The following is a 23151-nucleotide window of genomic DNA, read 5'->3' on the forward strand; positions in this document are numbered from 1 at the left end:
GTTAATCCATGATTGGATAATAAAAAAATTAATCGGTTCTAGCGATATATTTCTTTTGTTTTTTTATATGTTATTCTTGTTATTAAACTTCTAAGAACTAGTATTATTTATCATATAAAAGCCAACTAATTGCTTCCTTTTATAAAATTTCAAATTTGACAATGAATTAAAAACAATTCAACAATATACCCGTTTGTTGAATCAAAAGAATAATACATATTTAGTAATTAAACAAAACAAACCGTAGAAATACATTAAGGACCTAATGTAATAACATGTGTATATAGATGATCTAATTTCACGTCACATATAAATTACAGAACAATCAACCTCTTTTTTTTTCCTCGAGGACAAGAGATTACATTTATAATTGTGATTGTTACTAATTCTCTCAGAGGCAGGATATACGGTTTAATATGTTGAGACGCTCAAGTCTTACTATTATAACCATAGAGAAATGACATTCCACAGATTAGAAATTCCAAAATCAGCGACAACACATTTATTTATGTTATAAAGACAATAATTAAACATAATCACGTTTACAATAAATTAAAACTTCAGGGAACAAGGAAAACAAAAATATTCTGTAGTTCGATCAAGACTTCTTAAGGTAAAAGTCATGTTTGTACAGGTTGATGGTTAGTCTTTAATTACACAAGCAAGGGCATGATGCCTTTGACACTACTGTACAAAGCATGATATGTAGAAACTAAGTGCGTACCATCAAAAAAATATAAAGAGAGGGAACAAAGGAAGAAAAGTGTTACATACCTAAATCTTCTTCTTTACCTCCCGATCTCTTTCTTCCTTAATCGAGTATCATATCTCTATGCATTAATTTTCAAATAAAGCAATTTCTCTCCTTATTCTTGCCCACCTTTCCCCATCCTAACGACAGTAGGTTATTAACTTATTTTATTTTTGCATAATATATAATTGTAATGCCTCAATATTATGAATATTCTATGTGTATATATTTAATATATTTTCTCCATAACCTTTCACCTTATAACTCTCCACCACTTCATTCAAGGAATGAAAGGAGCACCTTCATGGACAGGAAAATGAGAAATTACTTGAGCATTTTGCCCTCCTTGATCAAAAGATATGAAATTTGAAGAATGGTAGTACTCAACATACCCATTATTGTTGCTGTTTTTGTTATTATTCATTACCTCAACATGCACACTTTGACCCTTCATATGTTTCCCAGGAGGAACTGATGAATCTTTCATGAGGGAACCACATTGTCTAGGTTGTGTTTGGTAGAAAACCTTGGAGACCACTAGCTCCCCTTCTTTCTCCTCTTCATCACTGCCAAGGTGGTATTGGTGCATGACCCAATTTGTTTTCTCTGGCTTTCTTTGCTTTCCATAGTTTGTGTAAAGCACAAGGATTTTCTTGTAACCTTTCAACTTGGCAATGTTGTAGACTGGCCTGGTTTTACCAGTTTTGTGCCAACGTGTCTCACTTCCATCTTCATCTGAGTGCACCTTTCTCCTTTTCCTTGTTCCTGTTGTGTATGCCTTGGAAGGCCTGTGAAAGAAATGCCGGATCAGGCCATCTTTGCTAACTCCTGCACTAAAATTTCAATAAATTGACAATCAGATGTGAATTCATATGCTGAAAAAATATAATAAAACTATATTTTTTCTTCTTCACCAAAAATATATCCCGAATAATAATCAAGAGACTAATCATTTTGAGATTGTGTAAAGATCACTAAAATGAATTTTGTTTTCTCAATGAAGTTTTTTTTTTTTCACAAACCTCTTAGTTTAAAAAATTTAATTATCTATCAATTATATTAGACCTTGTTGGTAATAAAATTATATTTTTTAATTTGTTTTTTAAGTATCTTAAAATATCAAGTCTTCTAAAATTAGGTTTATTTGAATTTTATTCATTTTCTTTTAAAATCATGTGTTTTTAACAGGCAGGCAGTGAGAGATTAAAAATATTTTTAATTTTGCGGAACCTAAGGAGAGAGAGACTAGAATAAAAAACATATTTTTGAATTATATGTTTTCAGTAAGACTAATAATAACTTAACAAAAGAACATTTTGCACAGCTAGCGTACGTGCATAACTAAGATAGGAAACAGAAGATAAGAAGCTAGGTACTACGTAATAGCAAGGTTAGTCGAAGGGTAATATCCCCTTTCTCTAAATGGCATGCATGTCGGATGGAGCTTTAGTCCAAGTTAAGGATATAAGATAATATAAATAATTTAAACTTAATAAAGTGAATGGTCACATCTTCTACCACAAAATTGTTGCTTCAATAAAACTGATGTTTTCTTCTTCATCGTTATGATATATATATATATATATATATATATATATATATATATATATATATATATATATATATATATATATATATATATATATATATATATATATAACAATGAATATTATTAATGGGTTGGTTCGAGAGAAATTGAATTGAATATCTTGTAAATGAAATTTTGGATTAAAATCTTGTGAATTAAAAAAAATATAATTTAAAAAAGAAATTTTGTTGAAAGTATTTTTCATTAGAAATTAATTACTACTGAAGATTAAATATATCTTAATGAACATATAATATAATGATTTCGCTCAAAAAAAGATTAAAATTTGAAAGTTAAGATTCACTAGAAATTAAGAAAAAAAATTGTATTGAATTAATCAAGATGTATATATTTTTTCGCATACTCTTTATTAGTTAAATTGCTGAAATTTATTTGAAATCTAAAAGTTTTGTAAGTGATACATTTTATTTAATGAATCCTTTTCATGATTTTTGTCGGAATTCTAAATAAATTTAACCTATAATAGTAAAAAAATGTTTAAAAGAGTATATTTGCACACTTCTCACGTAGAGGATTTGAGAATTGAGAGATTGAACATATTGTATTTGACCTGGCAACTTCTCTGGATGAGTATAGCAGATTCCATTTTCGCCTTCAAGAGTTGGAATGAACTCATCAATTAGGGGATGAAGCTTATGAATATCAGATCGCACCTTCGCTTCTAAATGTTCAAGAATCTCTTGATCCGTGGGATCAAACTTCACTCCAGCAGGCAGTCCAGGCAAGTCATGAATTCCACCACCCTAATAATTAATCAATACCACAATGAAATATATTTCTTGCATAAAGAACACCCAAAAGATAATGGAAAATGAATCTAGCTAGATCAAATTAACTAAACAATTACATAATGGTACGTCACCCTCAAAAGAAAAAAAGTAATTAATCAAAAGGTTAATGATATCTATTACATGTTTATTCACAAAAAGGTTAATTAATAATAATAAAACCTGTTCTTGGCATTTGATATGGTGACCACAAGTAGGACAAGTTCTGATTAAGCTATCTTTTCGTCCCTCCACTATGATGTTATGATGATTGTTTTCAGAGTCACTGCACTGAGTCATTTCCTTGTAATTTTCTGTTCTCTCCCTCACTCATTTCATTTATGGAGACCCTCTTTTCCTTTGTTTCCCTCTTCTGCTGCTATAAAACAAATGGTGAAATGGAACCCAAACTAAAAGAGATAGAGGGATAGACAAGAGAGAGAAAGAGGGAGGGAAACGTTTGAGTTAAGAGAGGGATTTAAAGTAGTAATAATTAATAAAAGGGACAAAAGGGAAACTTGTCTCTTCTAAAGCTTGCTACCTTCATGCCACTACTTGTTAAGGTGTAGTGGAAAAGTATTAAATTCTCTCTCACTTTTGCATGAGAAGTGAATAATATTGCAGTCCTTCCCAATAACCTGTGCTTTGCACTTAACGAGAAAGTGAGAAAGAGATGCTAAAAAATCTAAATAGAGAATGAGATTAACAATTAGAGACAGGGTTGGTTGCACAGGGAAAATATTAAAGAATAAAAAAATAGGATTGCTTTGATCGCAAGTTTAGTCATACTTTGTATATATGGTATGTGAAAACTTGTAGAAGAATAAATGAAGGGTTTTTCGTCCCCTTTAGTTTTTGCAAGTGATTTTGTCCCTTTTACTCTGACTAAAGGTAGCTCTGACGAGTTTCTTAAATAAATCGGGTTTTAATTTGGAAAAGGTGTATTAAAATATGGATAGTGAGTTGAGTGGGATTAGGGCAACCTAATGTATAAGCACAAAGAATTTAGGTCCAATGTCACCCTGGAGTGTAGATAAAGTTAAAAAATATAAATACCAAAAAATAATTAAGAAGAGAAATTAAATTGAAGCGAACAATTTTCAGCCAACCATAATTCCATTCCTTCACGTAGACTTCTCATGCATACCAAGAAACCCCTCATCTCTCTCTCTCTTTCATATCCTAAGGTGACTTAGACAGTCTTAGCTCTCAATGTCAACAATGGTTGTAGGCATACATTATCTTTTGCCATAGGGCAAAAGCAAACGTGATTTTGTGTCAAGAGTTTATTATTAAAATACTGGAAATAAATAGTCTTCAATAGTTTTCAACATTTTTTTCATCAAATAAGATCTTTACTTTTCAAGTTCATATTCTGCACAATTGATTTGTCTAGATGAACAAGACAGATTTTGTAAATTAATGAGTTTCCCTAAGATTGGAAGTACTGTCCCTACGTTTGTTTATGTGCTGGCAGTTGTTGAGTTCCGATCAATTGATGCATATTTGTATATCTAGGTGAAAATAATTAAGCCCACTTTGGTGATGACCCTCATAAGGTTTGCTTTGCATGGAATTAAATATTCGTTTGGATTAATTTATTTTATATTCAAAATAGTGTAAAACTAAAATTTTATGGAGATGATTTTTAAAACAGAAAATATTTTTATTTTTAAAACTTTTTTTTTACCAAATATGAATATATAAATAGGTGGGTATGTAACCTTATTTTTCTTATTGTCTATACTATCCATAAATCCGTCCAACCACTACACACGTGCAGATTGTTTGTTTAAAAAAAGTTTTCCGCTCAATTTTGGTTGGATTGTGTTTTTCCTTGCAATGATAAGTGTTTTGAATTGGGGCCAGATTTTACCGTGCGAATGCATATGATAGGCTGATATTCTAGTTCATCTTAAAAGCAATAATTTATGATTTTCTAGTCGTAAATTACAGAACAAAGGTGACGAAATAATTTTACTTTTCATTCATTCTTTAGTTTCACTAAAATTCATTTTATAAATTTTAAGTCTACATTTCATCTAGCATAAATGAAAATTTTTTACACTAATAAATTAAATTACTTAGTATAATATAATAAATAAACTTAGAATATTCATATTAACAGTTTATATAATTCACTAATAATTTAATTATTAGTTTAATTAATTAATTATTTAAGGTTAGGCTATATAGAAGAATATTTTGATAAATATTTTTAGTATACATGCGCTTCTTTAAGTTTAACCCAATAAATAAATAGCTCGAGATCGATAACCGTCAAATTAAATATATATTGTTGTGTTTGTTATACATTATTCACCTAGAACCTATAATATAATATATTACCAAGATACGTAAGAAATATACTAGTGATATATAACTTATTTTTCTTTTAGGAGAATATACTAATAATAGTTAAACCTAGCTTAATTAGCTTTAGCTAGATTTATATAGTGTCTGATTATACTAGTTAATATTAGACAATATGATACTTGTGATACTTAGCTTGCATATTTAAGTGTGACCAGGCATCAGCCAAACGTGTATCATGACCAAGAACTAGCATATGGAACCCAAATAAATAATCTGAAATTTTCACTTTACTTTCATTATTAAAGTTGGTGATCCTTTGTCGTCCTTGCCAAATATAGAACCCCCAGCAATCATAAAAAAAAATAAAAATAAAAATCATAAACTTCCAGGCTAATGGGTGGCGTATTTTCCATATAGGCCAGTATTATCAACCATGGAAAGAGAAAAAAATATAGAACATGTATTTCTAACTCTTAAATTAAGATCAATTGTGTCCCAAGTTTTTTCTTTTCCATACTTTTTTATTTAATTTCAAGAATGATATCCCAATGTCAATTATTAGCATTTTGTTTCTTTTGCCCTCATCCTCCTTTTTTTTCTGCTCATGGATTATTCTAATTCCTAAAAAAAATCAACGTACTTAGATTATATTGTTTACTTTGTTTGTGATGATGTTGTAAATAACACTCCTCCTCCTTTTTGTTCATTAAGAAAATTGATAATTAAATATTTCTTAGTTGAGATGTTGGACCCTTAATTAAAAGATTAAAGTGCAACCTTAACAGAAATAGGCCCAAGGCAACTGGTAAATGCACCTATTTGTTTGCTAAATACACCTCCCTCTTGTAATTTCATTTTTTTCCCTCAAAATGACCCCTTTCCATAAACTAAATTAGGGAAAGTATTATAATTTTAAGACTTCCAAAAACTATATTCTGAAAATTAGGGAAATCTTTATTAATGGATTTGACACCACATTCAACCCTAAAATCTTTTAAGATATTAGGTTTGCAAGTCTTTCTTGCTTATTAGTTAGTTAACTTGTTTATTTTTATTCAATATGAGATTTTATTTTTATACTTGAATTCTAACAATCTTCCTCTCAAGTGTGGATCATCTCTCTCACATTTAACTACCCCTCCAGCGAAAGCCTTTTTTGTCACTAATGAGTATTCATTGGTGACTCTTAAAGATTGTCCATTATTGTCAATTTATTATTATTATCATTAAATTTGTTTCAATGAACTTTCTGCATCATTTTTTATTTTTTATAATTAAGATAAAATCATTAAGATAGAGTTTTCAAAGTTATAATATATAAATAAAAATGTGTAATTTTTTATAATATAAATATGTCATTAAATATTTTAAAAATGAATCATAATTGCGGTGAATTTTCCCTAAAATATGTATAAACAAAGTTGAGAAATGAATATAAAATAAAATCTTAAATAAATAAACATATTGTAAACAAAAATATTTTATAAAACTATAAAATTGTGCAGACAAATTCATTTGTTTTTTTTAAAAGATTTAATAAACTAAGTAGTATAGTTATATTGCTAGTATTACGCAAAAGGAGAGTCAATGAGGCAGACACTTTTGCGAGGTTGACAATGGACCTAAACATTAATCTATGGTCGGCCTTATAAAATAAGCTCATCACTTATAGACATTTGTACCAAACAAGTAAGCAACTTGCTGCCAAGGACTCGAGGACATGTATATATGTTGTTGTAAATTTCTAATCATATAATATCTTTTTTATTTTTTTCTCTTTTGGGTGATGTAATTATACCTTTCCGTTCAAATTAAAGAATTAAGACGAGAAAGAGCTCATTATTCAAATTTTGTAGGACACATTTGATTTGAAGCTCATGCATAATAACTTTGAAGGGGAAACTTAATTAAAGACACCAATGCAAAAAGCTCATCACAAAATTAAGCAGCAAAAATTTTCAAATATATGATACTCAGTATGTATATTCGAGACTAATGTTATACATTTATCAAATAAACAGTTCCTATGAAGGGGAAACTTAATTAAAGACACCAATGCAAAACAATTAATTATACAAGCATGGTAGAAAAGAACTTACCAACGCCATAGCCAATTACCAAAGAAATTAAAGAAAATATCAATTACATTTTCCTTGAACGTTCAAGGAAACACATGGGTCCTCCTTCTCTAATGGGGAGAGCAAGACTAAAATTTATACATCTATGATCTGTTTCCCATGTAATCAATACATAAAATTTATTGGGTGGTCAAAATTGTGAGTTTCTATCAATTTGACTAATTTTAATAAGCCAATTTACAAAATGGGAGTATATATTTTCATTCAAACTCAATTTAATGTTGTTATTCACGATAATGTTAGTTGCGTTAACATTTTAAAGGGAAAAAATTTCTGTTTATCGTAAACTTATTCGAATGTTTAATATAATAATATTAATGGTAGCAGCATATATACTCTTTTCTCAATATATTTTTATTGAGAGTCTAGTAATACACTTCTTCTAATACATTATTAATGATTAAAATTTATTAAAAAAATATAAAATAAGACTTGTTAAATAGGAGATGAGAATCAAAAAATTAATCAAAAATAGAAAATAATAAGTGATACTCGTTAAACAAAAAATAAGAACTACAAGATTTATAAATAAAATACAAAATTACAAATGAGACATATATATTAAATAGAGAACCTTTTTTTACTGCAATAGAGAACATGTTCAAAAATACTAACGTTAAATAATGTATTGTTAGAATTTCTCTACTCCTTTAATTTGTTAGTTAAATTTCATGTAAATTTGATAGTGTAAATATGAAACCAACTAAATAAAGAATGAGACTCAATTATTTAGTAAAGCCTACATAATTTCACCCACTAAGAAATTTTGCCCAAAAAATGTGTTGCTAATCTCTTACATTTGTATGGTTTAAGACAAAACAAATTTAAAAAAATTGTGTTTTAGCTCCTCAATTAATTTAGAGTGAATCTAGTTTTGGTTCCCTAAATTTATAAAAATAGTCTCTATTTCAAAAAAAACAATATGTCTTTAGCTCTTAAACACTAAATTGAGAAACTAAAATGATTTTCATAACCGTCTTTCAGTTCCTAAATAGTATATTTGAGGGACAAAAATCGTATTTTTTTAATTTAAAAAACGAAAACAATTCTTTTTAAATTTGAGAACCAATATTGGATTCATTTCAAATTTATGGACCTAAAGCATAATTAAGCAAAAAATGATTTATAAAAATTACACTGCATCCATGTTCTACAGCACAAAAACATTTCAGGTTAATGAATGACTTTCGCATGTTACTGCATCCATATATAAAAGATTTCTTGCAGTTGTTGTATATGATACAATACAACTACTATCCCCTAAAACAGAATTAAGCGATCCTAGACTATAAGATAGATGAGCTTCAATATTTCACCCTTGTCAAATACTCCACCCTTTTCACTATGCAATAGAGAAAAGCTAAGCTATCTATTATATATTTTCACATCATTGCTCAAACTACACTTCATTGATAGCATGAGATGCCCCTTCATAGGAACATGGAACATTTCCACCGTTTACACTTCTAGATTTGGGAACTTCAGTTGTTACCTCCTGAAGCATTTTAACCACCTTTCTCATTGTGGGGCGAGTTATTGGGATGGAGCTGGTACAATGAAGCCCCACACTCAATACCTTGCTGATTTCTTCCCTGTATTTGGAGTCCAATGTAGGATCAATCACATGATCTAGTCCTTCATGTTCCAACATGGAGGAAACCCATTTGACCAAATCACTTTCACCATACTCTGGATCAATTGGGGGTCTTCCAGTTACCAACTCCAAAAGGACCACACCAAAGCTATATATGTCACATTTCTCATTCACACGGAGAGTGTACGCGTACTCTGCACATAAAAGAAAAAGTAGCACTTATATAAGTAACTTATGCATGTTACAAAGTATGTTAATTTAAGTCCATTTCCTTTCTATCTAGACAAGAATATGTTACATGATAGAAATAGCAACATATTGACAAATGAAAGACAAATACGAAGAAATGCACACTGATTTAGGGATTTGGGGATTTGTCTCTTTAAAGTGAGCAACTCACTTCAGAGGAAAAGTGAATTATCTTAATTATTGACAAGAAAATTAACTACATATGCATAATAAATCACAAATATATTAGAATATACTAGTAAACCGTTAATTTTTCCTTAACCACTGAATTTACTTATTTACACTTATTAACTTTGGAGAAGACTACAAATTCTAACATTTATGTGCTAGCTTTAACATTTAAGGTTCGGCTCCTTTAAAGCTAGCAACTCACGTAAGCATCTTAATTGTTGACGACAGTTGATATATTCCATAGAGATGCATAACAAATCTAAATCTAAATATGTTACAATATAAACCTATAATTTTTCTCAACCATTGAAATTAATTACTTATTTACTTTTTCTTAAAGGACTTATTTACACTATAATTACTTATTTACACTTATTCACTTTAGAGAAAGCATATTTTAACATTTGTGTTATAGGGTTTAAGAATTTAAACAGAATGAAATGAGAATGATTTTTTTTTTCTAAACTTAATTTCACAAACCTGGTGCAATGTAGCCATAGGATCCTGCAATCACAGACATTGACCGTGTCCCTTGGCTGATTCCTGTAACCATTTTGGCAACTCCAAAATCTGCAACTTTAGCCGCAAACTCTGCATCAACCAATATGTTGTTGGATTTCACATCCCTGTGAACAATGGGAGGGACGCAATCATGATGCAAATAACAAAGCCCCTCAGCAGCATCAACAGCAATTTTATACCTTGTGACCCAATCCAACAAGCTCTTCTTGTTACCCTTTAACAAATCAGCCAAACTCCCATTTGGCATGTACTCATAAACCAAGAGCCTTTGTTCCCCACTGTTGCAACAACACCACAACTTCACAATATTCTTGTGCCTAATCCTCCCCAGAGTCTCAACTTCAGCATCAAATTCATCTTTCCTAGCACCAACATTTCCATCAACATTCATAGGTGCTCCACACAGTTTCTTCACTGCCACAACAACCTCACCATTGCTGAGCACCACCTTGTACACCTTCCCAGAAGCTCCACTTCCTATCACATTGTCCTCGCTCAGCAACTTAGCAACCTCGAACTCGCTAAACCCGAGCTTGTGAAACGACTTCCACCGCGAAACGCTTAACCCCTTCTTCAATTTCTTCGCCTTTCTGTACCTAAAGTAAAACCATGCCACCCCAATAATGAACACAACTACAGCAAGTGCAAACGTGGACCACAAAATCCACACATACCTCCGATTCTTACTCTTACCGTGACAATCACAAAGCCCAAGTAGATGATTACATATCCCAGGATTCCCTATAAAACTCATCTTATACTTGTCATTGGCATAAAGAGGAGGAATGTCCCCAGAAAGCTGATTGTAAGACAAATTCAGCCCAGTGAGCTTCAAATTCTGCAACATCATAGGAATCTCCCCAGAAAAATTGTTCCAAGAAAGATCAAGATTATTAAGCACAGGAAATTTTGCTAATTCACTTGGAACACTTCCATTAAACATATTATGTGACAAATTAAGGTCAGTGACTTTACTCAATTCACCAATTCCACCAAAATTAAGTTCTCCAGAGAGTTGATTATAACTAAGATCAACATTAACCAATTGACTCAACTTCACCACACTCTCCGGAATCTTTCCCGAGAGATTATTATTACTAGCAGCAAACTCCACAAGATTATCCAACATCCCAATTTCCTCAGGAATCGACCCAGAGAACATGTTATACGAAAGCAACAAATTTGACAGGTTGTAAGCGCCCGAAATCGCCTTGGAAATTTGCCCAGAAAGAGAGTTTTCCAAAAGCTCAAGCAAATTTAAATGTGGCAAACCCCACACCCCATCAGGAACACTCCCAGAGAGGTTATTGTTCTTCAACCGAACCCTCTTTAAACTCTTGCAGTCGCCAAGACTCGCCGGAATTTTCCCGGAAAAATAATTGTACATCAAAATTAACTCCTCAAACTCCCCCCGCCGGCAGATGTTCGCCGGAATCTTGCCGGAAAACCGGTTAAACGAAACATCAATGTGGTTCAACGGCGAGTTATTCCCCAAATCACTCGGCAATGTCCCAATAAGTTTGTTACTGAACAATTTGAGTTCGTAGAGGTTCGGAGAACGCGCAATAATCGGCGGCAAAACCCCTTCGAGCTTGTTCTCGTATAAATTCAACGACGCGAGTGGCAACTCGCATAACTCGGTCGGAATCGTCCCAGTCAACTCGTTCGTGGACGCGTCGAAGAATCTTAAACTCGTCATGTTCGACATTCCTTTGGGTAACTCCCCGGAGAGTTTGTTTTTGAAGAGTTCTATTTGGTTCACGCGCTTCAAGCGCGTGAGCCACTGCGGAATGTGACCGGTGATTCCGTTCTGCGAAAAATCTATGTTCGTTAAGTGAGAGAGGTTACTGAGAGTGTCAGGGATGCGGCCCACGAGGTTGCAGCCAGCGAGAAAAAGCGTTTCGAGGTTCCTGAGGTTACCGAGTTGACTCGGTATGCGACTCGGCGAGAACGGGTTGTAAGCGAGTTGAAGGTGTTTTAATGAAGTGAGGTTACCGAGTGAAGAGGGTATTGTTCCGGTGAGGAGGTTGTTGACGAGGTTGAGCGTCTTGAGGCAAGGGAGTGCTGCGAGGCTCGCCGGAATCTCGCCGGAGAAGTTATTACCGGAGAGGTCGAGGTGCTGGAGAGTGGCGATTCCGGCGAGAGAGTCCGGGATGGGGCCCACGAGGTTGTTCTGGGAGAGGTCGAGGAAGACGAGGTTACGGCACGCGGCGAAGTTTACGGCGGAGAGGGTGGAGTTGATGAGGTTGGAGGCGAGGTTGAGGGTGGTCAGGGAGGCGATTCGGCAGAGGACGGCGGGGAAGGGGCCGGAGAGAGAAAAGTTGGGGAGGCTCACGGAGGTGACGGCGCCGGTGAGGGGGTCGCAGGTGACGCTGCGCCACCGGCATGGGGTGGTGGCGGCAGGGTTCCAGGAGGAGAGGGCATTTTCCGGGTCGGAAAGGTGCCGTCTTGCTTCGAGGAGAAAGAGACCGTCTTGGGTTAGAGAGAGAGAGTGCGGAAGAGGAGAGAGAAAGCAGAGGAATAGCAGAAAAAACACGAACATCCTGCGAGAGATCAGAAAGATTGTTCGGTTTGGTCGTTTGTTTCACTTCACTGCTCTCTGTCTCGGTTTTGTTTTGTACTTTTGTTATTTGGAAGATAAAAAGAGAAAAACACAAAAGACTAAAAAGAGCAACAAAGTGGGTCCCACTGTGACTCTCTATTTTAATGGAAATTGAACCTGTTAAACGCATGGGCACGCGAGAATTCTCCTATTCCGTGCTAGAATGCACGTTTTTTCTGCATGGGTTGTGATGGGTTTATCTACTATTTTCTGATTAGTAACTGTTTGAATAGAAGTCACTTTCCTGAATTATTCATGTGTTCACTTTTCTTGTTGTGCTGTTACTACTTTTTCCCATCTTCTCTTTTGTGTTTGATATGATTCACGATTTTAGTCCCACTGTTTTGCAAAAGAATGACGGTTTCTTAAAGCTACGTATGGTATGTGAAAAATGAAAAGGAGATAAGAAATATAGAATGTGTTTAATTGTGATTCTGTGGAGAGATATGCAAAACAGCGTGAAAAAACTGCTATGGGGAAAAACGTTTCCCATTAGGTGGTTTTGTTAGCTAGGTAACAATCTTTCATTTTTCAAGAAAGAACGATTGCTTTTTTTTTTAATAAACAATTGATGGTTTAAAAAATCATTTAATTACCGTTGAAACTTAGTACTGGTAAGGTAATTTTTCATTATTTTTTTTGGTGAATTTTGCATTGAAATTTGACATCTTAAAATTTGGATATATGCTTGACATATTTACTACCTTATTGATGTGTCCGATAATAAATGACATTCAAGATCATTTATGCATGTTTGACTAGACCAGGAATCAAGATAAGAGTACTAAAATATCATGCAATTAAAGTACTAGTAGAATAATAGAACTTTACTCAAGCATAAAAGATGCCCAATCTGGGTAGACCTCATCATCAATCGATTTTTGTCAAATTTAGGGGTGATTGGTTTGATTATTTTTTGTTTTTATTTTCATTGGAAATAAAAAATATTGATGAAAATATGTTTGATTGGATTTTTAAAAATATTTTCAGTGAAAATGAAAACACAAAACAACCAGGAAATGAAAATAATAAAATATCATTTTCAATGTTTTTAATTGAAAACAGGAATCTCATTTTGGGTAAAATGAAAATGCGATGACAAGGAATGTAATTTTAAGCAAATCTAAAAATACAAAAAAAGACAAGAAGTCAATATATCATAAATTTTCAGTATTTTTATTTCCTAAAAATAGAAAATAAGAAGTCAAACCAAACATATTTTCAGAATTATAATCTTTTGAAAATGAAAACAGTTTTCAAAAAATGAAAACAGTTTTCAAAAAATGAAAATGTAAACCAAACACACCCTTAGGTTTTAGATGTTCAATTCGACCAAAATTGAACACTTTAGGATTGTAGTCAACCATGAACATCTTCAGATCAGTTGGATTCGGGTTTGTTGGGTGGCGGCTGAGTCGCACGGTTTGTGGGTGTTTAGAAACGATGCCAACACATAAGAGAATCACAACTAGAAAATACTCTCTTCAAATGTAAATTGAACTACCCTGCACATCAATTAAAGAATTTAGTTAATAAATTTTAATTCAAAAATTCTTCCTAAAATATCTTTCATAGTCGTAGTGCTTGGAGAAGAGGAACAAATGATTCACGGAAAATAAGATTTTATTATAATAGGAATATTATCATTAAATGAGATAAAAGTTAGTTAGCATTTGCTTATATTTAAATCCAAAATTATTTTTTTTTGTTTACATTTAGGTCTAGAGTAGTATGAATTTAACATCGGCTAGATAATATTGGTACTAATGAAAACCGATGTTAATAAAAGCACGGTGACGTTTTTGTAAATAAAATATCATTGTTAACATCGGTTATAAAATAATCGATGTTGTAAGTTTCCCTTAACATCGGTTATTTTAAAACCAATGTTATGAGCACAAAGTTAACATCGATTTTTAATAAAATCAATGTTTTTTTGCTTAACATTGATTTTTAATAAAATCAATATTGTCCATGAGCATTTCTAATTAATATCAATTTTCAGTGTTATTTCTCTCTCATCCAAACCTCTCACACACCCAAAACTCTTGAGGCTTAGCCTCTCGCCTAAACCTCTTGGATTTTTGTCTTAAAATGCGAAGAAAATGTTTTGTGTTTGATTATGATACTGATTTAAAATGTTAAACAAGTGCTTTTTAAAATTCTCATTATCTTATATATAGTATATTTGTTAAAGCCTAAAACTTGTACCTACCACTGGATTTTAAGCCTTGCTATAAACTTTAATCTACAAGATAACAAACCAGCTAACAAGGACAAATAGGTTGGAAAAGTCAACTTTGTTGAGATAAGGTCATGTTGGCATATTTTCAGAAGTTTTGATCGCATGTGGGGTTTTTTCAAATTGTACTTACAGGTAATAATTTGTTTGTTGCATGATAAGATTCATGTGAGTGATTTTTCCCTTTAATACCTTGCATGATAAGATCCATTTATGAAAAGAGCTAATTTATTTTAGGCTATGATTATTGTTGCATGGAATGGATCTGGCGATCCAAGTGCAATCTTTAATGTGGATGTTTTCAAGAAGGTGCTTAGCGTGTTTATAACAGCAGCTATATTGAAGCCTGGACAAGGTAGGTAATAGCAAATTTTACCAGCACATTTATTGTTACCATATTCAGTAGCCAGTTTTATCTTCCTGTATTTAGTAGATTGTTATTGTATAAAATTGTAGCCTACATTGCTACTTTGGCCTTTATTTTGGAGCCATTTGTTCTTCTATTTTAAAGTTAGTATGTTTAACATATAATTGCTCAATTGACAAACATCAAAGGAAGATTTATTTAGTGAAAAAATTTCTTTTTTACTTTACTATTTAATAGATCATTTTAAAAAGTTTCAAGGTGGTACTTTGTAGGCAAAGCAAACAGAGAGCCAGAAAAAGTAGAATAAAAAAATGCTAGTAGAATTTAATAGTGGGGAAAATAGGACGGGAGGGCCTTGATTTAATAGTGGAGAAAAGATGTGAATATTTTATTAGGCTCTCAAATGAACTGTACTATGTTTTTCAAAAGAAAAAAAAATAGACCATGCTTAGGCATCATATCTTGGAAAATATTGTATTTTCACTTCTCTATTGCATCTTTTTTACAATCTTGATGTTCGAAACATTTTTCTACATTACCAATTGTGCATAGATGTTGATACGCTTTTGAAGGATTCAGTGGATGCATCTTCTAAATAAACCATATTGTGCTTGTAGAGAAGTGGTTCAGAGTCCCATGGTAGAAGCACAGTGCTCGGTGCATATATGCTAATTATAAATATAAAAACATTTATAATTTGTGTTTTGTATAGGGGTTGGGGGCTTGATTTGGCAAGTGGAAGAGATTCACTTTGTTGGGTTCTTGAGCAAGCTTCTTGAAACAAAAATAATGCAAGTTCTCTATTTCAAGCATCAGTAGGTGTATATGCTTTACTATCTTTTTCCTTCCGTTGTCATATGATGATTTTAGCCTTTATCATCATATATGGTATTCTATTATAAAATATCTGTAGGTGTTTTAGTATTTCTTGGTGGTAATAAACAATCAAGGATAGGTGATGTTCATGGAGACATTATCATAAATTTATTTTCTAATCCAAAGATATATTTCAAGCTGGCAAGCTTCCTTCAAATGTAAAATAAGTGAACTTTTCAATACTTTGTGAAAATTATTGTCTTGTAAATCTTTTACAGGTAGATATTGCTTTGGATGAAATGCTACATCTTCAAGAGGAAGGGCCTTCATAACAAGATGTTTCAACCATACTTGAAATTGAGCAACGAGCTTGTGAGAAAGGACTGCAGGTTAGTTGGTCTCTTGAAGTTTGTCTTGTTAGCATTGTAGCCTTTTACTATGCAATCAATGGAACAAAATAGAAAGACCAAGACATACGAATTCGTATAACCCTTAATTCTCAACTGTAAACAATGATAAAAGTTATAAGCTTTTTTTTTTCTTATTTGCACATGTCTTTTAGGAAAATTATTACTGGCTGGATAGGATTTTGCACAATTATCAATCAAGAGTCTATTCTAGTGATGTTGACACTTCTTTTGAGGTTAGTGACTATTACAATGTCTTTGTTTTTGTATTTTACATTTCAATAAATTGAGATGCCATCTATCATGAGGATTACTATTTGCATTTGGATTTTCCTCAAACTATCAGAAAAGAATTGATTCTAACTTTTAATTCTAGTGCGTCGCTTTATGGCCGTTGTTTAGTTTGAAATGAAATGTAGCATGAATATATGTAAAAAAAAATCTATCTCTTTTAATTGATTTTGATTCTGACAATTGAATGTGACATTGAGATGTTGCTCGGAAGGTATCATCTAAAAGTAAATAATCATTCTTCCCCAATCATTAGGCTGCATGCATGAAGGTAAGTTGCATGCATGTGTTAAAAGGAGTGTTTTTTTTCTTTATCAAAACCATCAAATCCTAACGTGCATTTGTAATTGTACAATTTAATATCTTGATTGTTTCATTGTAGTAGGTGCTAAATTTGGTATTCTTGTCACAACTGCTTTTAAATTTTGATGTGCTTTCATTGCAGTGAAATAATCTTGAACATTTATGAATTTGGTGTAATGATAATGACTCATGTGATTTTGGTGAGTTCTTACAAACTATGGTGATTGGAATTGTGTTAGTGCTCACACAAATTAAAGGTAATTGTGGTCACTTAAAGAATGAGTTAGTGTTAGATGATTGACAAGTACACCAAATTATCAGAAGTAATAAAGTTAAAACAAAAGTTCAAGTGTCGAATCTATAGAGACTTTGTTTATACTTAAATAGATGAATATTTAATTAAAAAGATTTAGAAAAAGATGTAGAAAAACAATAAATTAAATTGGCAGAAAATTAAATTAAATTAAACAAGGAAATAAATCAAACATGAATTTAAATTAATTAGTTAAAAACAAAAAAGATAAGAAAAACCAATATTATATAAGTTAATTTTAGAAGATGAGAATGTTGGGAACTCAACTTACAAAAATTACTCTTGATATAATATTAATGATTTTTTTCTAATTATGTTTATTCCAATTTTACACCTGCATCTACTCATATACTCTAACCAAGATACCTCAAGTGAAAAAGTCTAACTTATCTATTTTCTCTCTCAAATCCTTTTGTAAAGATAAAATAATTAAATTACATTAAGAATATAGATGTATAACAGGCTAAGTAAAATCAACATATCCCTAGTGATGGAGTTATTTAGATATCATTTCCTAGTTCTATTAGAAAATAATGTTTCCCAATGCTACTCCTAAAACTTACCATACAAATGAGTGATCAAGCTATAAACAATAAAATTAAGCACAGGAAAGGATAATGCAAAAGTAATATTCTTAATAGATAAGAAAAGAAATTATATCAAGAGCAGTTGGTTGTTAAGTTTCCAACAAAGGGGGTTTAACATCTCATTGTCATAGAAGACTTTACAATTGTAAGAGGGGAATATTTAGTAAAGGGAGGAATTGAGAAAGGGAATGAAGGGAAGGAATAGTTTCTAATGCTTGCTTCTCCTTCTTCTAGCCTTTGTCTTCTATAGAGAATTGTATTTTCTTGAGTTTTCTGTGTGTTTTTTCCCTCATCTTCCTCCTTCTTTTATAGGTACAATTCAGCTTGGTTTTCATGCAACCTTCGCACTAAGCGCAATTGTCGTGCTCAGTGAGTATGGCGGTAACCTCGTGCTTAGCGCGTGTCTCATGCTAAGCGCGCCTTCACTTTCCAGAATTATCCATACTTCCTAGCACTAAGCGTGTTGTGTCTACTGAGCATGTGCTGAGTGTCGAGGGCTTGGGACGCGCTAAGCGCGTATCTTCATATCACTAATTTGCTCTTTCGGGCTTTACTTTATTTTTTTTGCTCCAATTATTCACTACACATCTTAAATTTATCAACTTTTAATATTTTCTGCACAACAACTTAAATGATGTTAAAATTCCAATTATTTGCACAAAAAGGAAGAAATAAGAGAGAAAAATTACCAATTCCTATATACTTTAATCACAAAATATACCTATACATAGAAGTTATGAGTTACTTAGTAATTAACATAACTTAATGTCACTTTTCCTTGATGCTTGACATAATGTTGCACTACCAAGTCAATGAGAAATGATGGTGGCTATGATCCTTGGGTCTTTCTTTCTATTTCTATTAATGTCATTGATATGTAATAAGCCATTGTTTTCCTCCCAAGCAAGTAAATGTTCTCACAGTTTCTATATTATTCTTAGAAGAATATTATGATGCTACAACCCTATATTATGGTGGCTATGAATCTCTAGACACAAAAGTCAAGGTATTGTTCTATATTATTCTTAGAAGAATATTATGATGTTATCACCCTGTATTTTAAATTCTTCTATTTTTCCTTTTGTTTCTTACTTTTTTTATCCTTTCACTAGAATGTCATATTCTTTTTTTAATGTTTGCTTTCAAAATGAAATTATATGTATTTATTTAATCACATGACTCATCATATTCTTGTCTTTTCATACCACAGATTGTTGGACACTCACTTGGTGGTGGTACTACAACACTAGTAACATATATTCTTAGAGAACAAAAAGATTTATCTTTCAACACCTATGTCACATTTGCCCTAGGCATGTAATTATACTAACTTGACATTTGAAGTTATTATTGAATTGAGTGATGATAATCGTGCAAATTACATTGAATTATCCTTTCATTTAATAATGGTCAATGTTGGTGTTCAAAATGAGTCGGAGCTATTGTTATAATCATTAATGAGTTTGGGTTGTGATATGAGATTTCAAATTTCTCAGTCAATCACTATCATTTTGACATACAAGCATGAGATTTATATATCTATTTAGCGTGATATGTATTTTGTTATAAGTAGAAATGCATAATTTGACTTCATAATTGCAAAATTAAAGTCAAAAATCTATTTTCTTCAAATCAAACTTAAAGAAGATATATCATTTTCATTTTTGCTTGTGGAATTTGCTTTACAACATTGAATTTTCTCTAATATTAGAGTCTTGCCTGTGTTCTAATCATTATTGCTAAGACCTTTCACTATTGTCTCTAATATAGGAGTCTTGCCGATGTTGTATGATACTTATAACATCAATTTTTTCAGAACCAATATCATTTTTGTTTTTCTTTTGTCTATTTGCTACTATACAACTTTGGTTTTGGCAAAACCGATGTTGTATGATACTTACAACATTGGTTTTTTAGAACCGATGTCATTTTCTTTTTTTATTATTTGTCACTATACTACATCGGTTTTAGGGAGAACCGATGTTGTATGATGGATTTCAACATTGGTTTTTATAACCAATGCTAAAAATGACCTACTTTTAACGATGGTCATTTCAACATCGATTCAAAACTGATGTTGAATGTCCAAAAAAATCGATAGTAAATACCAATTTTGTAGTAGTGAATAAAGAATGCAGTTGTGATGGAGGGAGACTAATTGGTGTCAGAGAAAATGATGTTGATGATGATGCAGTTGGTGGTGTACCAACTGGTGTCATAGAAGACATTGTTGACATTTTTGAGAAGGGGACCAAGACCGGTGTTGGTGGTGAATACTTGTATAACATGTTGATCTTGAACGAGGCTTGGTTTGATTACAAAATGGGAGAACAATGAAGTAAAAAAGGAGAAAGGAAAAAAAAGAAGGAAGGAAAAAATAAGAAGGGTCTCACAAAAGGATTCAAGGATAAAGAGAAAATACCTTGTCATTGTCAAGTCTTTGAGAGTCTTGGCGCAGAGTGCATAGTCATAGGCTTGTAGCACATGCTATGCAATTTAAAAATTTAAACTAGTTGTGTGTTGGGTTCGATCGGGTGCAAACATAAATGGATTTCTATTTTCAAACTGCATATGCCTGAATTATCCATTTCTATTTTGTTGAGCATACTCACTTATTAGAATCGAGGATTCATAGGGTTTGTTGTTGAATTTGATTCACAAGTAACTAATAATTTGCTACACATGCAATGGTTGTGCGAGAACTCACCTTTGTTATGGTCCTTTTCATAATATCTTATGGTTTCTTTCTATTGGAGGTAGTTTCTCTTGATCTCATACTTAAAGTAAAATTTGTGGGGATTTTTTTTTTTACTTTAAAGAAAAGAATGATATGTGGGGCCTTTTAGTCAACATATGTGACCTTTTTTACTTTAAAAAACCAATAACAAATAATTTTTTTGTTATTAGGTCTAAAACTTAAATTTTAATTGTTTTATCTTTGAGTCAGTCTTGCTTATAGGGAAGCTAATCAAGTCATAGATGCATTAGAGCTAATTATGCTCAATCCTTTAAGGATATACTTCATATTTCTTTTATCCTTCGTATTTTTTTTTTATGTTGGGCTAGTCTTGTCATTTTGACTAATGTAACATCTATCATGTTTCCACGCCACTTTTAGTGGTTCTTGTGGGTCTTTTGCTTTATTTTACCAAAAAAAACATAGAAGCACATAATGAATTTTCATGTCAATTCTATGAAAAAGACATGGAAGCTAATCCTATTGGCTTCATAGTAGATGTGAATCACATTTGAAAAAAAGAGGAACAAAACATATGGTAGTGTTTTTTATTATGATAAAAAGAGAAGACAAGGAAAATAAATGGAAAAATTACACAATTTTTTTAATTTTTTCTTTCTTTTGATTGTCGTTAAAACTAGGCACGAAAAGCAACCAACAATGGGTCCCACCCCAAATTGCAATACGCTCAGATTGGATAGAAAAAAGTGAAACACAACTTAAAATTATGCATAAATTACAATATAAACTTAATGGGCAAAAAATTGTTTTTTGACATTAAGTAATTAAATAATAAAATTATGATTAAAATATTATTTATCAAAAAAATAGAGTAATTATTTACTAAGTTAAAAATGTATATTATTTAATTTCGTGTCTTCTCACTATCTCTCATACCAAACAATCCAAAAATCATCCCATTTTTTTTCTCATTTTCTTTCATAAACTAGACAAAGTCGTGAAAATAATTTTAAAATTAGTGAGACACATTATATTATTTTTCACATATTTCCACTCATTTCTCCATCTCTCTCATGACCATGTCTCCTATATTTCTCTTCAACCAAATACTTTAAATTTTTATATTATTTTTCACCTATTTCTACTTCTTTTTTAGTTCCATTCGCCCTATTTTTCTCCTTTCTACCAAAGTAGACATAAAGGATGACAAAACAATTATATTTTTCTTAATTGCACTTTTGATCTCTTAGGTATATATTGCAATTTATATTGTGAGACTTTAGTTTCTTTGGTTTCAATTGTGCCAATTAGATTCTCATTTATTGCAAATGTGTCATTTTAGTCCCTAGGATTGCAATGGTACCAAAGCAAGGCTGGTACAACAGCCAAATGGGCCTAAAGCAAGTTTAAAGAGAAAATTTTTTACTTGAAAAAAACTATATATTGGGTATTTTTGCCAACATGAGACATTTTTGTTAACGTGTGTGATCTTTTTTACTTTATAAAAATCAATAACGAATAATTTTTGTTGGCGAAGTTAAAACATAGACTTTAATTGTTTTACTATTGAACCCACCATGTACCAAAGTATAACAATTGTGCGATTTTAGCCTCTTACATATAGATTAACAAGAATGACATTGGTTTATTAAATGAAGTGACAAAAATCGCACAATTACAATACTTGGAAACCCAATTGATCAGTGCTATGCTTGAAGAAAAAGTATAATTAAGCCTTTAGGACTCCTTCATTTCTTTGTATTTGTTTAATTTGAAAATAAAATAAAATTACCATTAATATGTTTAATTATATGAAAAAAGTGTAAACATTCGTAATGTAAAGAATTTTTATACTATTATTCAATCATAAATTAACATTTATTATATTTTTAATAACAATCTTAAAAAGTATATTTATCATCATTTCTCTTGTTCACGATCTAAAAAAACTCACACTGATAGTGTAAAGAAATTAAATTTTATTCATTATAAAATTATTTTTAACTTTGTAATCATAAAAATATTTTAAAATAAAGTAAAAATAAATATATAATTAAAAATAATACTTTTTATCCCATAATAATTGACATTTTAAGTTTCTTTACAAATATCAACAAAAACTAATAAATAAATAAAAGAGAATCATTATTTCATTAAACTAATCTTATTATTAATATTATATTAAAAAGTTAAAATGACACATGTTATTCAATTGAAATTTTTATCCTTATAAATAATTTTTATTAGCTAGTGAGTTGTTTTGTATATTTTTATTACGTAGGAATTGAACTTAAATACTAAAAGGTTTAAAATTATTTACATACATTATTTATTTTTTTGTCTGCAATTTAACCATTATAGATCCATGTGTATGATTGTGGGGCAATTGACCACAAACTTTTTTTAAT

At 31.4% G+C, this 23151-nt stretch overlaps 2 protein-coding genes across 2 annotated transcripts; both read right to left on the minus strand.

Annotated features, from left to right (window-relative positions):
• Nucleotides 1-479: 479 nt before the first annotated feature.
• Nucleotides 480-3974, minus strand: LOC114417169 (NAC domain-containing protein 73-like). The gene is made up of 3 exons (XM_028382278.1): nucleotides 3311-3974; nucleotides 2911-3103; nucleotides 480-1579 (listed from the first exon to the last, which is right to left on the minus strand). The coding sequence occupies exons 1-3, from the start codon at nucleotides 3425-3427 to the stop codon at nucleotides 1032-1034; spliced, it is 858 nt and encodes a 285-aa protein (XP_028238079.1). The 5' UTR covers nucleotides 3428-3974; the 3' UTR covers nucleotides 480-1031.
• A 4758-nt stretch (nucleotides 3975-8732) lies between these two features.
• Nucleotides 8733-12760, minus strand: LOC114417170 (receptor-like protein kinase HSL1). Its single transcript, XM_028382279.1, has 2 exons — nucleotides 10076-12760; nucleotides 8733-9369 (listed from the first exon to the last, which is right to left on the minus strand). The coding sequence occupies exons 1-2, from the start codon at nucleotides 12657-12659 to the stop codon at nucleotides 8981-8983; spliced, it is 2973 nt and encodes a 990-aa protein (XP_028238080.1). The 5' UTR covers nucleotides 12660-12760; the 3' UTR covers nucleotides 8733-8980.
• Between the last annotated feature and the right edge of the window lie 10391 nt (nucleotides 12761-23151).

Source organism: Glycine soja, chromosome 6 (assembly GCF_004193775.1).
Source record: "Glycine soja cultivar W05 chromosome 6, ASM419377v2, whole genome shotgun sequence".
NCBI classification, from domain to species: Eukaryota; Viridiplantae; Streptophyta; class Magnoliopsida; order Fabales; family Fabaceae; genus Glycine; species Glycine soja.

Bases quoted from the DNA above. Each gene is read 5' to 3' on its own strand.
- LOC114417169 (XM_028382278.1), bottom strand. From the start codon at position 3,427: ATGACTCAGTGCAGTGACTCTGAAAACAATCATCATAACATCATAGTG. The intron at 3,104-3,310 runs GTTTTATTATTA...ATTAATTATTAG, and splicing joins ATATCAAATGCCAAGAACAG to GGTGGTGGAATTCATGACTT. The intron at 1,580-2,910 runs GTCAAATACAAT...ATTTTAGTGCAG, and splicing joins TCATCCAGAGAAGTTGCCAG to GAGTTAGCAAAGATGGCCTG.
- LOC114417170 (XM_028382279.1), bottom strand. From the start codon at position 12,659: ATGTTCGTGTTTTTTCTGCTATTCCTCTGCTTTCTCTCTCCTCTTCCG. The intron at 9,370-10,075 runs GTTTGTGAAATT...TTTTATGTGCAG, and splicing joins CTATGGCTACATTGCACCAG to AGTACGCGTACACTCTCCGT.